This window comes from Hemitrygon akajei, chromosome 7 (genome assembly GCF_048418815.1).
Source record: "Hemitrygon akajei chromosome 7, sHemAka1.3, whole genome shotgun sequence".
Taxonomy (NCBI): Eukaryota; Metazoa; Chordata; class Chondrichthyes; order Myliobatiformes; family Dasyatidae; genus Hemitrygon; species Hemitrygon akajei.
The window spans coordinates 137,612,894-137,629,949 of NC_133130.1; the positions used below are offsets into that span (position 1 = coordinate 137,612,894).

At 42.4% G+C, this 17,056-nt stretch overlaps 1 protein-coding gene across 1 annotated transcript in view; it reads left to right on the forward strand.

Moving 5' to 3' along the window:
• LOC140730960 (uncharacterized) overlaps window positions 1-17,056 on the forward strand; it is a 405,020-nt gene that overhangs the window by 249,214 nt on the left and 138,750 nt on the right. The window contains exons 20-25 of the mRNA XM_073052071.1: window positions 88-141; window positions 2,731-2,775; window positions 4,610-4,663; window positions 10,749-10,793; window positions 12,462-12,515; window positions 15,297-15,404. Coding sequence (XP_072908172.1) covers window positions 88-141; window positions 2,731-2,775; window positions 4,610-4,663; window positions 10,749-10,793; window positions 12,462-12,515; window positions 15,297-15,404 — 360 coding nt within the window. The remainder of the gene's footprint in view (window positions 1-87; window positions 142-2,730; window positions 2,776-4,609; window positions 4,664-10,748; window positions 10,794-12,461; window positions 12,516-15,296; window positions 15,405-17,056) is intronic.

Below are 17,056 nucleotides of genomic sequence, written 5' to 3' on the forward strand. Positions count from 1 at the left end.
TCAAACTCTGAGAAATTTTAGCGCAGTGTTAACTTAATTGATGCTTAATTGTTTTAATTAAATCTATACCATAAAATTTTGGTACAGGGGCCTCAAGGTGTGAATGGAAGAAGAGGATTTAAAGGAACAAGAGGTCACCAGGTATTGATGTGCTGAAGATAAAAATGAAAGATGAATAAATAGCAAATTGCAAAGCATTTCATGAGTTTAACTGGGCTCTTCTGCTTAACCCTCCATCTAAAATGGTTTATTTGTTTACCGATAGTATTCACATGAGGATGTGTTTGTCTGATTCATTCACCATCTGTGCTTAGTCTTTGAAACTGGCCGTGTCTGATGTTGATACGCTGGGACAGGGGTGTTTGGTGCAAGGCTGGTTGTTGGATTCTCTTCGGCTGCCAGCCATATGAGGTCAGTAGTGTGCTGGTACATCAATGCACTCAGAACCCTCCACCTCATCCAGGTACTGTGTAGGTCCTGAGGATTCAAGGACAAAGGACTCAATGGGCTACCACTCCCTGATGCTTGACCTACCATTCAATGTGATCATGGCTGATCTGTCCCTGGCCTCCTTTTCTGTGCCGGTTCTACGTACCCCTCAATTCCCCAATCTTTCAAAAATTTACCTGCCTCCTCTTTCCAGAGATTGGCCACTCTCTGCAAGATGTTCCTTCACACTTCCATCGTAAATGACTGTCCCTTTATCTTGTCAATATATTCTCTTGCATGAGACTCTCCCACTTGAGTGGAAATATCTCAGCATCCACCATGAGGATCTAAGGATCACATAAATTTGCTCGTCATCCCTCTAAACTCCAATGAACACAGATCTAATTTTGGTCACTGTTTCCTTTCATGGGACAATATGACAGCCCTATCATTCTCCGCAAATTGAATCATCTTCAATGGGATCCTACCACCAAATACATCTTTACCTCTCACACCCCCCCAACTTTGTGCTTTCCGCAGGGATCTCTCCCTCAGTGATTCCCTTGTCCATTTTTCCACCCCACCAATCTCCCTCCTGGCATATATCCCTACAAGCACCAGAAATACTACATCTGCCCACTCGCCTCCATTCAGGGTTCCAAGCAATCCTTCCAGGTGAGGCAACACTCCACTGTTGTATCTGGTGCTCTCAGTTCAGCTTCCTCTACACTGATGAGACCTAACGTAAATTGGGGGAACCGCTTTGTCAAGCACCTCTGTGCCATCCACTAAAAGCAGAATTTCCCAATGGACACACATTTTAATCCTCGTTCCCATTCTGACATGTTGGTTCACGGCATCCTCTTCTGCCAAGCTGAGACCACTCTCAAGGTGGAGGAGCAGCAGCTCATAATTCCATCCGGGTAGCCTCTAACCTGATGGCATAAACATGTATTTCCTTCTGGTAATTTTTTCCCTCAACCTTCCCTCTTCTATTCCCCACTCTGGCCTCTTACCTCTTCTCCTCACCTGTCTATCGCCTCCCCTTGGTGCCCCTCCTCCTTTCCTTTCTCCCATCGTCCAGTCTCCTCTCCTATCAGATTCCTTCTTCTCCAGCCCTTTGCCTTTTCCACCTATCACCTCCCAGCTTCTTACTTCATCCACCTAATGTGCTTCACATATCACCTTCTAGCTTGTTCTCCATCCCCTCACCCCACCTTTTTTACTCTGGCATCTTCCCCCTTCCTTTCCAGTCTTGATGAAGGGTCTTGAACTGAAATATCAGATCTTTATTCATTTCCATAGATGCTGCCTGACCTGTAGGCATTTTGTGTGTGTTGCTCTGGATTTCCAGCATCTGCAGAATCTCTTGTGTTTATTATAGCAGCATGCCTTCACACTGCCCACAGAGGTGAATAATAGTGACAGAAACATGAAAGCCAGTGAAAGGGAAAGGAGTCAGTGAGCGTCAGGGAAATCCTCGAAAAATTTTCAACATCAAAACCGATCTCACACCAGTGACATAAAACACCATCCTTCAGCTGTCCCTGCTCTCCCCAAATGCTGTAAATCTTTCTGATGAACTTTGGTCTTAGCAGCACAGATGAGGCTGGAGATTGTGAAGGCACTGCTTTCAAGGAAACATTATATGTCACATATTTCATCCAATTTAGCAAGATATTTTTGTATAGTACGCCAATGTCTTTCTGCTGTTTAAAACTGATGCTATATTTTATCAAACTCTATCCTGGTACCCACACTGCTAAGAAGAAACAACATAACTGAATCAAGCTAATAGATAGGCAAGAATTATGCCAAACGAAGAAGATACTATCTTATGAATAACACGTGAACCTCAAAGTTCAAAGTAAATTTATTATCAAAGTAAATACAGTACAGTGTACGTCATTGTACACAACCCTGAGATTCATTTTCTTCTGGGCATACTCAGTAAATCCAAGCAACATAACAGAATCAATGAAAGACTGCACCCAAAAGGATAGACAAACAACAGAAAGTTTGTGCAAAAGGCAACAAATTGCGCAAATACAAGAGAAAGTAATACATAAATAAGCAATAAATATTGAGAACATGAGATGAAGAGTCTTTGAGAGTGAGTCCAGTTCAGTGGGAACTGTTTGGTGATCGGGCGAGTGAAGTTATCCCCACTGGTTCAAGAGCCTGATGGTTGCGGGTTAATAACTGACCCTGAACCTGGTGGTCTGAGTTATAAGGCTCACTTCAATCTATCCACTGTTTGTCCAGAAGACCTTACTTAAGCATTTTCTGTTCACTTCCAAGGGTCGTCCTGGATTAGATGGACTTCCTGGTCCAAGGGGAATGGCTGTAAGTAAAACTGTCCAAGCAAAAACTTATTTTGCACCCATAAGAACACAGGAAGTAAGAATTAGAATTAGAATTTTATTTCTTACATCCATCTCACAACATGAGGGAGTTAAAATCTTTATCTTGTGTCTCCGTCACAATGTACAAGCAATAAGGAAGGGAAATATGGGAGGATATTCCCTAGACACTAAGATTGTATACATAATTGTTTTGTGTACATGTATGTACAGTCAGATATATAATCAGATCAATGTGTATTGATAACTCTGATGGCCTGGTGAAAGTAGCCGTCCCAGAGCCTATTGGGCCTGGCCTTAATGCTGCAGTACTGTTTGCCAGATGGAAGCAGCTGAAACAGTTTGTGCTTGGGGTGATTAGAGTTCCTGATGATCCTCCAGGCCCATTTTACACACCTGCTGCTAGAAGTGTCCTGAATAGTTCACATCCACAGGTGCACTGCCGAGCCCTGCGATTGAGGGAGGTACAATTCCCGTACCAGGTGGTGGCAGTACCAGTCAGGATGCTCCCAATGGTCCCTCTGTAGAAAGTCCTGAAGATTTGGGTACTCGTGCCAAACTTCTTCAGCCGTCTGAGGTGAAAATGGCGCTGTTGTGCTTTCTTCACCACACAGCTGGTATGTACAGTCCAGGTGAGATCCTCAATGACATGTACACTGAGGAACGTGAAACTACTCACCCTCATGACCACGGTCCCATTGATGTTAATAGGGGTTAGCCTGTCTCCGTTCCTCCTGTAATCCACAATCAACTGCTTTGTTTTTTCGACATTGAGGGAGAGGTTATTTTCTTGGCACCATTATATCAGGGTGTTGACTTCTCCTCTGTAGGTTATCTCATCTTTGTTGGAAATAAGGCCTATCGATATCATGCCATCTGCAAGTTTGATCAGCAGATTGGAGCTGTGTGTGGCGTCACAGCCGTTGGTGTATAGGGAGTAGAGGAGAGGGCTCAGGACACAGCCCTGGGGAGCTCCTGTGTTGAGGGTCAGAGGTGAGGGAGCCCATCATTACCACCTGCCGGTGATCTGACAGGAAGTCCAGGATCCAGCTGCACAAGGCAGGGTGCAGGCACAAGAGGAAGACACTGCCCTTCAAACCCACCCCTCCGTTCATTTCCAAAGATTCCTCTGTCAGCTGTTTATTCCTCTCCATAGTTGTTGCCTATCCTGCTGAATTCCTCCTGCACTTTGTGTGTCTACAGATTAACATCATCGCACCCTAATAGTAAGAAACAACAAATTTTCAGCTCGGCCAATGACAGTGGTAGCCACTGTGACGTAGTGGTTGATGCAGACCTATCACAGCTCGGGGCTTTCTGGAGTTCAGAGTTCATTTCTGGGGCTGTTCTGTAAGGAGTCTCTGTACTTCCTCCCCGTGGAATCTATGGTTTTTTCCAGGTCTTTCAGTTGCCTCCCACAGTCCAAAAATGTACCATGTAGGTTAATTGGTCATTGTAAATTGTCCCATGATTAGGTTAGTGTTAATCAGAGTTGTGGAGTTGCTGGGGCAGCATAACTCAAAGGGCCAGAAGGGCCTTCTCTGTGCTGTATTGCTAAATAAACATTGGCGAATCAGCTGCATTTTTACCGCAGTCGCATGCCTGTTTTTTAAAATGTTCTTTGGACACATTCTCTTTTCACGGGCTTACTTTATTCTGAATTTACAATATTGACTTAATCAAAATTGACATTTAAGGCTTTCAACTTTGGCTGCATGATCTAAATTTTAAAACTTAACCATAATCATAAAATATATATTTCTGAGTTGAAAGAGGGATTGAAATATGTGCACCTAACTGGTGAATGTATTTTCCAGGGCGAAGATGGGCCACCTGGACCGAGTGGAAAGCCTGGTCAAGACGGACCAAGGGTAAATCCATACGAAATTACCTCAAGTTTTGAACAGTTTTGGGTCTAAAGTAAATGGAATCGGTGTAGATATTTTCTTCAGCATTAATAAAAGCAAGAGTTTGGGTCATAAGGTCCCAGAGCATGCAAACAGGTCCTTTGGCCCACTGAATCACTGGCAACCATCAAAAACAAATTTACAGTAACTCCACACAAATCCCGTTGCATTCTCTCCACACTCCCACCGACTCCTCCCAGATTATCCCGCGATAATTGCTTAGGACAGTTACAGTGGCCAAAGAACATACTGTTCAGTTTTATAACTCCATAATATAGAACTAACTGAAAGAACAGAAAACAGGAGATAAGGAGAACGTGTCTTAGTTTCAGTTTTACTTCCAAGTGAGGCACGTGCAGCTGATATGCATCATTTATGTACTTTTACTTATAACCCGTAATTAATTATTTAAACATAGAGTGCTTAATCAGCAATATATTTACACTATCACTCAAATATTATTGAACTATTAAAGACACAACATTCCTCCCTGCTTGGCTATAAATTCCAGCTCAATACAGAATGTATCTCAACTTATATACATACATACATACTGTATATACACAGTTTACTATATGATACAACCACTATATAGGCATCCAGAGCATTGTAAATTTTAAACTATCCCATTCAGGCCTAAGGATTTAATCACTGAGGAAACTTTCTTACTCTTGTGGGATAATGTCTTTCCTGACAAGGGTGGTCACTCTGTTTGGCACCTGAGGCTTGTGGCTGTGAAACAATCTCAGCTTCTGCGGCATCCTCCCTGGTACCTGGTAGTTGTAGGACTACAGGAACTATTGACTCTGCTGTCCTCACTTGATCGCCATGTTGTCTCCAGATGACATCAGACGCAATCTCCTTTGTGCAGGAGAGGGCTCCAGTTCTATCCTTAATCTTTCCAAGCATCCACTTTTGATCACCTCTGCGGTCCACCGCCAGGAATGCTTGCCCAGCAGTGAAACATTGAAGCACGTCATTTGAGGAGCCCTCAGTCTGTCACAGCTGTTTATAATGCACGTTTCTTCTGAGATTGGGTTTGAGGAGATCCAAGCGTGAGCGCAAGGGCTGACCCAGGAACAGCGTACCTGGTGAGTTGTTGCCTGTGGAGTGTGCTGCATTGCGATACGCACGGAGGAAGCTGGTGGGCTTCTGATTCAGTGTCAGTGTGATGTTCTGCAAGCATTGCTCGCAGTACGTTCTCTGGATTCTGGCCAGTCCTTTCCGCCAAGCTGCTGGTATGCTGCAGATGATATCTTCTTCCGTTCATTTTCAGGAATGACTGAAACTGTTCTGCAACAGGGTGGTCCATTATCATTGTCACGAAGTGTTCTGGAACACCAGGCCTTGAGAAGAGTCTTCTCAACACGTCAACAGTGTGCGAGCATGTAGTAGAGGCTATTGGGAACACCTCTGGCCACTTAGGAGCTGTATTCACTGCTGCCAAGAAATCTGTGCCCATGAATGGTCCGGCAAAATCCACATGAATCCTCTGACTGGGAAATGTAGGCCGTTCCCAGGGATGGAGGAGCACTGCTCTTGGAATCTACTGGACATGTTGGCATTCTGAACTGTGCATAGTGAGCTGCTTGATCTGCTGATCTACCCCAGGCCACCAGACAAAGCTTTGAGCCAATATTTTCATTTGGACCACACCTAGCATGTAGCTCCTCCCACACTTGCTTGGATGGTTCAACAATTCTCAATTCTCACATAAGGCAACCCCTGCCAAGGGCAAGTTCATCCCAGTGCTGGTAAAAGTGGGGGAACTGGATTATCTGCTGCAAGTTCAAACTACTTTGTGTGGTCACGTAGACCTGAGACAGTGTGAGATCTTCTCTGGTCTCTCTTTGGATTATATTTGCCATAATAGGGAGACTTCCAATTTGCATTAGAGTGAACACGTCAAGAGGAATGTCCTCTTTTGTAAAATTTTCAGGTGTTTTCCTTTCCAAGCGTAAACGAGACAATCCATCAGCATTTCCATGAGTAGTGTTCTCTTGAATTTGTTCTTGTAGTTGTGTTCTCCAAGAAGAAAAAAAAGCCCATCTCTCAGTCAGTGGAACACCCTTCCTACAGATTGAAAATGAAGACTGATGATCAGTAATGAGGGTAAACCCTCCCCCATATGAGTACGGGTTGAAAAGCTTTACACCCCAAACCACACTCAAGGACTCTCTGTCAATCTGTTTGTCATTTTTCTCTGCAGTGGTAAGGGAACGTGATGCAAAGGCAGTAGGTCATTCACTTCCATCACTTATAACATGTGACATGACTGCAGCTACAGTATGGTGAGGCGTCACAGGCAAGATCCACTGGATGATGCGGATCATAATGCGTGAGTACAGTGCTTGACATCACCACTTCCTTCACCTTTCGGAAAGCCACCTCACACTGCTTTGTCCGTTGTTATTTCTTCCCAATCTGTAGTAATGATTAAGGGGTGAACCACAATAGCTAGATTTGGCCGGAACTTGTTATGGTAATTGGCAAATCCTGAAGTAGACCGCAACTGTGACATGTTCTCTGGCCCTGCGGCATCCATCACTAATTAAATTTTTCAGCACACTTTTGTAATTCTTGTGTGTCAATCATGTGACCACAGTAAGTGATGCTTGGTTTAAAGAATTCACACTTGTTGTGTCATGCTGTGAAACCATAATCTTCTAATCTTTTTAACACTACCTTGAGAGTTTGGAGATGTCCTGACTGGTAGCAATGATGTCATCCAGATAACACTGAGTGCCTGGGTTGCCTTGAAGCACCTAGTCCTAAGCTTTCTGCCAGAGCGCAGGTGCAGATGCTTCTCCAAAATCAAGCCTCTTATAGCAATAAAGCCCCTCGTGAGTGTTTGTGATGAGAAACACTTTGGACTCTTCTTCCATTTCCATCTGTAGGTAGGCCATAAATAAATCCACTTTGCTGAAATGTTTCCCTCCAGAAAGTCTGCAAAGATATCCTCTATCCTGGGCAGACGGTATTGATCTACTTTCAGTACTGTGTTGATAGTGACCTTAAAATCACCACAGATCCTCTCAGACCCATTCTCCTTGGCCATTGGGACTACTGGCTTTGACTATGAGCTGCACTCAACCCTGGAAAGAATTCCTCCAGCCTCCATGTGATCTAGCTCACGGGCTACTTTATCGTGGAAACAGATGGCTTTGTAAAACTTGGATATGGCATTTTTATTTAACACTATTTTACGCTTGATATGCCTGACTTTACCAATGCCATCCTTGATCGCAGTTGTGGCATGATCCAGTACCCTTCTTAATTCATCTTCGGTTGACTCTATTGTGGGGGTGTGGCATGCAAATGGTGGATGGATCTCCAATCAAGTTGTAGTTGTCTCAGCCAATCACAACCCCAAAATGCTGGGCTTCCTGTTTTTACCACATACAAGCCTAATGTGGCTTGTTTGTTGTTGGATTTCACTGTTACATATGTCATTCCCGCAGGAGTTATCTTTTCTCTAGTACAAGTTCTTAGTTAGATACCTGCAAGCTTCAGTTTAGTAGCTTTGAAGTGTCATTCAAACTGTTTTTGTGGAATGACTGAAACAGCTGAGCCATTTTAATTAATGTACAGTTCACTTCTTTTGATACACTTATGAAGCCTCCATGCTTCTTTATTGCATTCTGCAATAAACAATAATTTTGGTTCTAAATGTTCCTGCTTTGCTTTTGTGATATCAGCAAAGCTAGTTTCACCTGGTTTGGTTGGAGTAACCAAATTTATAAACAAAATGTATGCATTTCCACCCAATGCACTCAGCAAAACTAGCACTCTCACTTCTCAATGGCTTTTTCATTTGCTTCAAAATACTGCTCAATTTGCTCAGTATACGTAGTCCAGTTATCTCTTGTGCAATTGAACACATCTATCTTTCCAGTTTAGCCAGCCATTTCTGCTTCTTTTTATTTATTACTACTATCACCTGGTAATCACTATTTATGAACCCATAAATGTTGGCTGTTTCCTGCCCTTTTTTTAGCTCAAACATCTTTGCTTTTTTAAAAGCTTGAACCTCTTGCTGTGCTTCAACAGGTAGGTAGTTGCCCCATTAGATTTAAAACTTACTCATTACCATTATTATGTTTTGTACTTAAAACATAAAACTAATTGAAAGAGTAAGAAGGGAACCCAGGAGAACATAAGACCATGAGAATGAAGAGCAGGAGTCGGCCACCTGGCCCGTCGAGCCTGCCCCGCCATTTAATAAGATCATGGTTCATCTGACCATGGACTCATCTCCACATACCTGCCTTTTCCCCATGCACCTTAATTCCCCTACTATGCAAAAATCTATCCAACCTTGCCTTAAATTTATACTTACTGGGGTAGCCTCCACTGCTTCCCTGGGCAGAAAATTCCACAGATTCACCACTCTTTGGGAAAAGCACTTCCTCCTCATCTCCATCCTAAATCTACTCCCCCGAATCTTGAAGCTATGCCCCCTAGTTCTGGTCTCACCTACCAGCAGTAACAACTTTCCTGCCTCTATCTTATCTATCCCTTTCATAATTGTATATGCTTCGATAAGATCTCCCCTCATTCTTCTGAATTCCAACGAGTACAGTCCCAGGCGACTCAATCCCTCGTCATATTCTAACCTACCCCTATCTCTGGGATTAACCGGGTGAATCTCCTCTGCACCACCTCTAAAGCCAGTATATCCTTCCTCAAGTAAGGAGACCAGAACTGCACACAATATTCCAGATGCAGCCTCACCAGTACCCTGTACAGTTGCAGCAAAACCTCCCTGCTCTTAAATTCAATCCCTCTAGCAATGAAGGCTAGCATTCCATTTGCTTTCTTGATAGCCTGCTGCACCTGCAAACCAAACTTTTGTGTTTCATACACAAGCACTTCCAAGTCCTTCTGCACAGCAGCATGGTGCAATCTTTTACCATTTAAACAATAATCTGATCTTCAATTTTTCCTTCCAAAGTGGATGACCTCGCTTTTACCAACATTGTACTCCATCTGCCAGACCCTTACCCACTTACTTAACCTATCTATATCTCTCTGCAGGCTCTCTGCATCCTCTGCACAATTTGATTTTCCACTTAATTTAGTGCCATCAGCAAACATAGATACACTACACTCGGTCCTCGATCCTCTTCCAGATCATTAATGTATATAATGAACAGTTACGAGCCCAGCTCCAACCCCTACAGCACACCACTCACCACTGATTACCAACCAGAGAAACACCACTGTTTCTTAGTTTCATTTTTACTTTAAATGAGGCCCACGCATCTGATTTGTTGGCATAATTACATATATCATTCACATATTTTTTACATATAACCCATAATGCATTATTTAAATAAGGAATGTTTAATCAATGTATTTACAATATTTCTCAAATATTACTGAAATATTAAATACAGTACACACCTCCCATTTCACACATTTTTTAATATGAGGATCAGCATCTGATTATTCTCAAATCTTGCATTTAAATTATGTTAAATTAATCAATTTTAAAATGATTCAAATTAATCTGGTAACCAGATTAAAGGTCCAGAAGCAACTTTTGTACTGGCCACAGAAGGGGGATTAATTGTTCTGGCATGGTATGGATTATTTCATGTTCTGTGACTACTAACCTTTGACTGGTAGATTTGGAACAATGGATTATAGTAACTGATACAGCACACACAAAATGCAGGAGGAACGCAGCAGGTCTGGAGCGCTTAAGGAGATGAGTAAACAGTCGTTGTTTCAGGCCAAGACCCTTCATCAGGTCCCATGTCATGTAATGTAAGATAATGTCAGGTAACTGATTGCAGGGTCGCTACAGGCCACTGGAAGGCCAGTGGCTGCAGAGCGGTTCGAAGATGGACAATTTTGAAAGTAAATGTCATCATGTGGAACAGGGTTAAAAGTTGCTCCTGGAGGAAATCAGTTGTTCAACATGGCCTATAGTTGCTGAAAGTTTTTAACATCAGCGTTATTAATTATCAGATACTGGTACATTTGAGTTATTTTGCTAAGCTGCTTATAGGGGTACCTAACCAGGATTCATATTATTTTACAGGGATTACCTGGAATTCCTGGTGTCAGAGGCCCACAGGGTGACCCAGTAAGACCCACAATTTATTATCTTTAAAGTTCAACATTTGACAAAGGTTATGGCCTGTGATTACGAGACATCTCCAAATGATGTGCATATAGTAAGTGTTATAAAAGGAAAGTGTGTAATAAGCTCCAATTTCTTCTATTCCACCAAAGGCAATTATCCTATCCAAACTTGGTGACAAGTTTACTTACATACAAGATATTCTGCAGATGCTGGAAATCTTGAGCAACACACAGAAAATGCCAGAGGAACTCAGCAAGTCAGGCAGCATCTATAGAAGGGAATAAACAGTCTACGTTTCAGGCAGAGATCCTTCATCAGGACTGGATTAAGAAGGTGGGGAGGCTGAGGAGTAAAAGCTGGGAAGTGATAGGTGAGACCAGATGAGAGGAAAGATGGGTGGGTGTGGGAGGAGGGATGAAGTCAGAAGCTGGGAGGGGATAGCTAGAAGAGGCAAAGGGCTGAAGAAAAAGGAATCTAATGGAATGAGGCAGTAAACCATAGAAGAAAGAGAAGGGTGGACACCAAAGAAGAGATGTGGGCAGGTGAGGAGAAGAGACAGTGGTGAGAGGGGACCCAGAATGGTAAATACAGAAAGAGAGGGGGAAATGGAGCAAAATCACCATGTTAGAAAAATCAATGGTCATGCCATCAGGCTGGAGGCCACCCAGATGGAATGTGAGGTGCTGCTCAGTAGAGAAGGCCATGGATAGGCACGTCAGAATGGGAAAGGAAAGTCGCATTGAAATGGGTAGCCAGCTAGGAGATCCTGCCTTTTGTGGCGGGCAGAGCGAAGAGGCTTGATGAAGCAGTCCCCCGATCTACACTGGGTCCCACCAGGAGCATTTGATACATTAGATGATCTTGACAGACTTGCAGTTGAAGTGTTGCCTCACCTGGAAGGACCACTTGCAGACCTGAATGTGGAGACCCATCAGATTTCTCTGGCAAAGATCTGAATCATATCCAACATTATACAATAGCAACTCAAATGACAGGTGGTTATTCCTGAAGCAAGAGTAGTGTTAGACTTGGGCTTGACTGTGATATCTTCAGAAGCCAACAGCGCACTGAAGCTCACTGCCAAAGTTCAGATTAAAATTTCACTAATTCTGCGGATTGTCCATGATCGGGCTTGTACTCCAGCAAGGAGGCAGCACATCAAGATGAAAGCAGAGCATGGATGTTTTTGAGGGTCAGTCCTTGACAAGCAAGGTTTTGGTTGTGCCGTACAGTTAGCCAAACATAAATCGATCTGTCCCAACAAAGCTAGCAGTAAGTTTCCCAAAGGTTCTTCAGTTCAGTCATGGCTTTTAAAGTGTGGAAACCCCAAGAAGGAAGAAACAGTACTTTAGAAATAGTTTTCAGGATTGTAAGTGGTGGAGTCTACCAGTTAGTAACATGTGAATATAATTGTACAAAAGTTGCTTAAAATACTGAAGTTTCACTTTATCAGCTTGTCAGAACTGAAGGCATAAAACCTTAGAATGTCGCTCTACAATGTCTCACTGAATCAAGAATGATGTTTTTATGTTTAACAAAAAGGCTAAATCACTTGTCTTCATGTCCAGAATCTTTGTCCCAACTGAATAAAAATAAGACATTAAGAATCTACTATTTGAATGTAATTTGTTCATGGTCCTTGAGATTCTACTTGTACCACTTTTATAGGGCTCCAGAGCTGCAGATGGTGCACAGGGAGACCCAGGAGAGAAAGGAGATTGTGTATGTATTTATTGTTTAATTCTTTTCCTGAGAAACTGCACATACATTACAATTTGGATTTAACCAGGTGATTAATACTTTCATTTGAAATAGCATTCTTCACTGAATAGTCAACAAAGACTTCCCAGCACTGTGCTTTAACCTATGTGTGCAGTGGGAAACATAATGTGTAATGTTGAGGCAGTGGGAGTTTTATTTCATTTATTCGTTTACAGGATGCAGACATGGCTGGCACTGTTCATTTATTCATGGGATAGGAATATGTATGGAATCTGTTGGACTTCTGGTGTGACAAAGCACTAGTAAAACCTAGTGAAAGTCTTACCAAGACCTCTGGCCCACCACCTCCTTACTGGAATATCATGCACCCACCTACACTAATCCAATCTTATTCTGCCCACGTTCCTATCAGCTCCCTCAGATTCTACCTCTCACCCACACATTGGGGGCGATTTGCAGCAACCCACTAACCTACCAACCTGCACACCTTTGGCAGGTACACCTGAAGAAAACCCTCCTGGTCACAGGGAGTACGTGCAAACTCCACGCAGGCAATGCCAGAGGTCAGGACTGAAGCAGGGTTACTGCAGCCATGAGTGAACCCATTGTACTGTGCCCCTGGTTAAAGTTCACTGAGAGTGATCTGAAAGGAGCAAGACAGGAGGGGTGGCTTGTTTTAAAGCACATCTATTGCTGATATTGCATCAGTGCCCATTTTACATGAAAAATCCATGGACATACAACGCAAAGTCAGCATGATTTTATGTCGGCAAGGACCTGTCTTACAAATTTAATTGAACTGTTTGAGGAAGCATTGAAGATGGTTGATAAGGATAGGGCAGTAGATGTTAGATAGATGTTTGTAAAACATTTGACAAGGTTCCTCATAGTGGACTGTTCCAAAAGACTAGGTCACATGAGACCCACAGAGAGTTGGGTAAGATGGATACAGAATTGGCTTGATGATAGACTGAAATACATCTTATGGAAATGTTTGTTGATGATGAACTTCAATAAAGAAATAAATTACAAAAAGAAGACAAGGGTTATTGTTGGAGGTGTGTTTCTCTAACTAGAGGTCTGTGACCATTAGTGTACCACAGGCACTGGTGCTTGTACCTTTTGCTGTTTGTGATGCAAATGCAGGAGGTATGATTAGTTTGAAGAAGACATAAAGAAAAGTGCTGGGAACTGTTGTTCACGATATAATGATCTGAATGAAAATGTATGTGGTCTGATTATTAAATTTGAAGATGAAAAATTCATGTAATTGTGGATTGTGAAGAAGATTGTCAAATTGTACAGTAGGTTGGATATCAGTTAGAAGCATAGGTGGAGAAATGAAAGCAGGAACTTAACCTGGAAAAGTATTGAAATTTGGAAGTTCAATTGCAACAGAAAAGTGTTCAGTAAATGGCAGGACCCTTTGGAACACTGACATACAGAGGGATCTTTGGGTACAAGTGTGTAGCTCCCTGAAGGAAGTAACACAAGTAGATGGGTATTAAGATAATGTATGCATACTTGCCTTAATTGGTTGGCAAATTGATTATAAGAGTTATCATGATGGCATGTTGCAGCTGTATAAAACTTTACTTAAGCCACGAAGGAGTGTTGTGTTCAGTTCTGGTTGCCTTATTACAACAATGGATGTGGAACCTTTGGAGAACGTGCAAAGCGGTTCAAAAGGATTAGGGAGTATTAGTAATAAGGAGAGGTTGAACAAACTTGGATTGTTTTCTTTGGAGCATTAGAGACTGAAGGACATCAAATGATGAGAGGTAGATTGCCAGTCTTTTTCCTTTGATGGAAATGTCAAATACTAGCAGACATAGGTTTAAAGTGAGAGGGGAAAAGTTTAAAGAAGATTTATGAAGTTTTTTTTACACAGAGAGTGATAGGTGCCTGGAACATACTGCTTGGGGAGGAGGTGGAAGCAGATAAAGTAGCAACATTGAAGAGACATTTTGACAGGCACCTGAATAGGCAGGGAATGGAGGGATATAGACAGATGGGATGTGTTATACTGGCAATAACGTTGGCACAGACATAGTGGGCCTAAATACATGATCCTATGCTATACTGTTTTACCATAGGAAGGCCCTATCCGGGTGCATCACGCTTGGTATGGCAACTGCCTGCCTGTGACCAGAGAATTATGAACCCAGCTCAACACGCCATGAAAAATAATCTCTCCTGCATGGTCAACACATGCCTTAGTAAATCAGAAACCTAATCAAAGACCCCACCAATCGCAGACATCCTCTCTTCACCTCCCATCGGCAGAAAATACAAATGCTGAAAGCACATACTGCCAGGTTCAAGGACATCCTCTTGCTTGCTGTTATAAGACTATTGAACGGTCTCCTAATGCAATCAGATGGACTATTAACCTCATAATTGACCCCGTTATGATGTTGCACCTTTTTATCTGCCTGTAGTGCAATTCTGTAACTGTAACTTTCTATTCTACATTCTGTTATTGTTTTCTCTTGTGCTACCTCAGTGCACTGATATGACGAAATGATCTGTATGGGCAGCAAGATTTTCACTGGATCTCTCTACATGTGAGAACAATAAACCAATTCACCAACTTATGGTTCCAGTGGGAGGTGTTTAATCACCTATATAGAGCATTTCACTTTGTGTTTCGCTCAGAAAAACAGCAAGTTCAAATGCATAACATGAAATAAACCATGCCAGAAAACAAAAAATCCAGCATCTAATTCAAGAAGAGAGTGAAAAATCTTACTGATGAGCAATGTGCTCTTGCATTTTTAGGGTTATCCTGGGCCACCCGGATTAAGAGGATTCCCTGGACCCAGGGGGTCAGTGGGACTCCCTGGAATTCCTGGTAACAAGGGTCGGGCTGGGCCCGCTGGACATTATGTGAGTACCCAAGGGAATTTAAGCTAATTTGATTTGCTATTTTGTAGATTTAGGAGTCTAAGTAGCTTGTATTTCTATATTTTTAAATTATTTATTTTTCATCTTGATATTGTCATTGTGTTGCACTCAGGGCCACTTTGGTTCAAAACCTCAAATTTATGAAACTCCTTTGTTTCCCAGTTAACTGGCATTTTAAATCAAAACCTGCTGGGCTAGATTCTGGTGAAGAACATCATTGTTTCAAGCTTTTTTCGTGTGTCTTGTTCTTTGTTCTTTCAAACTTAAATAATTTCAATGTTTTTGAGCTGTTACTTTCTTAAAGTGTTTCAATACTTATTCTGATTACTTGCTCTATTTGTAGCGGTAGCTAAGTGCCACGGAAAGTCACCGACTATTGAAAATCCCTCACGTTTTGTGTTCTCCCCAGCTGGGTGCAGGGCTATCGGAACTTCCAGCAGTAGTCTTCTTTATCAAGCAGCGTGGTACAGCACAGGAACAGGGATAATGTATTAAACTAATCCCGTCTTCCTACCCTTGATCTATGTCCCTCGAGTCCTTGCCTTTTCATGTGTCTGTCTAAGTGTTCCTTAAACATTGCTTTTGTATCTACTTCAACCATTACATCAGCACATTCCGGGCACCTATCACTGTTCAGGTGAAGAAACCTGCCTTGGCAATCTCCTTTAAGCATCTCTCATCTCACTGTAAAGAAGTCAAAATTTCCATCCCAGGAGAAAGGCTCTGAAAACCTACCCTACTTGTGCCTCTCATAACCTTACGTACTATTATATTTCTAACAGGCTGCCCCTCGGCTTCTGGCACTCCCAAGTTTATTCAACCTCTCCTTATAACGAATATTCTTAGTCCAGACAGCATTCTGTTGAGCCTTTTCTGTATCCTTTCCAAAGCTTCCACATCCTGAACTGCACACAATCTTCAAAATGTGGCCTAACCAAAGTTTTCTACAGCTGCAACACGGCTTGTCAACTTTTATGCTCAGTCCCATCTGATGAAAGCAAGCATGCCACGTGCCTTCTGAGCTGCCCTATCAATGTATGTGGCCACCTTCAGGGAGCTATGGGCTTGCACCCCAAGACTGTTGGTTGTCAGAGTCCTGCCATTTACTGTGTACTTCCCTCTTACCTTTGTGTGACTGGTGCTGTTTAGGCCACCCGGCTGGGATCCAGCAGGGCAGGCCCTTCGCACCTGAATCAGGTAAGCCCTGGCTTGGATTCCAGTTATATTACACTGGGGAATTGCCACTCATCTCCACCATTGGATCCAAGACCTCCACATTCTCAATGGTCTGATGGTTAGGATGCTGAGGAGAAGATAAAAATTCATTTTAGTTATTGTTTTTAATTACTTCTTATCTTCTAATTATGTTTAATCATAATTATGTTTAATTATGTTTAATCATCTTCTAATCATTAATTTTAAATACTTAAGTATTAACTTTACGTAATAACTTAAAATATTGTTAAATTATTTGACAAGGGACAAAACTGTACTCCCAGTTCTGCCTTTTGTTTGAGGTGGTCATGTGCTTTAGGGGAGGAACCTTGTTATCACTTCACTTGAGACCTCATCACTTTGGTCTGACTCCGAGGGGATATGTGACTGCCCCCTGCATCTTACGTAGGCACGTGGTC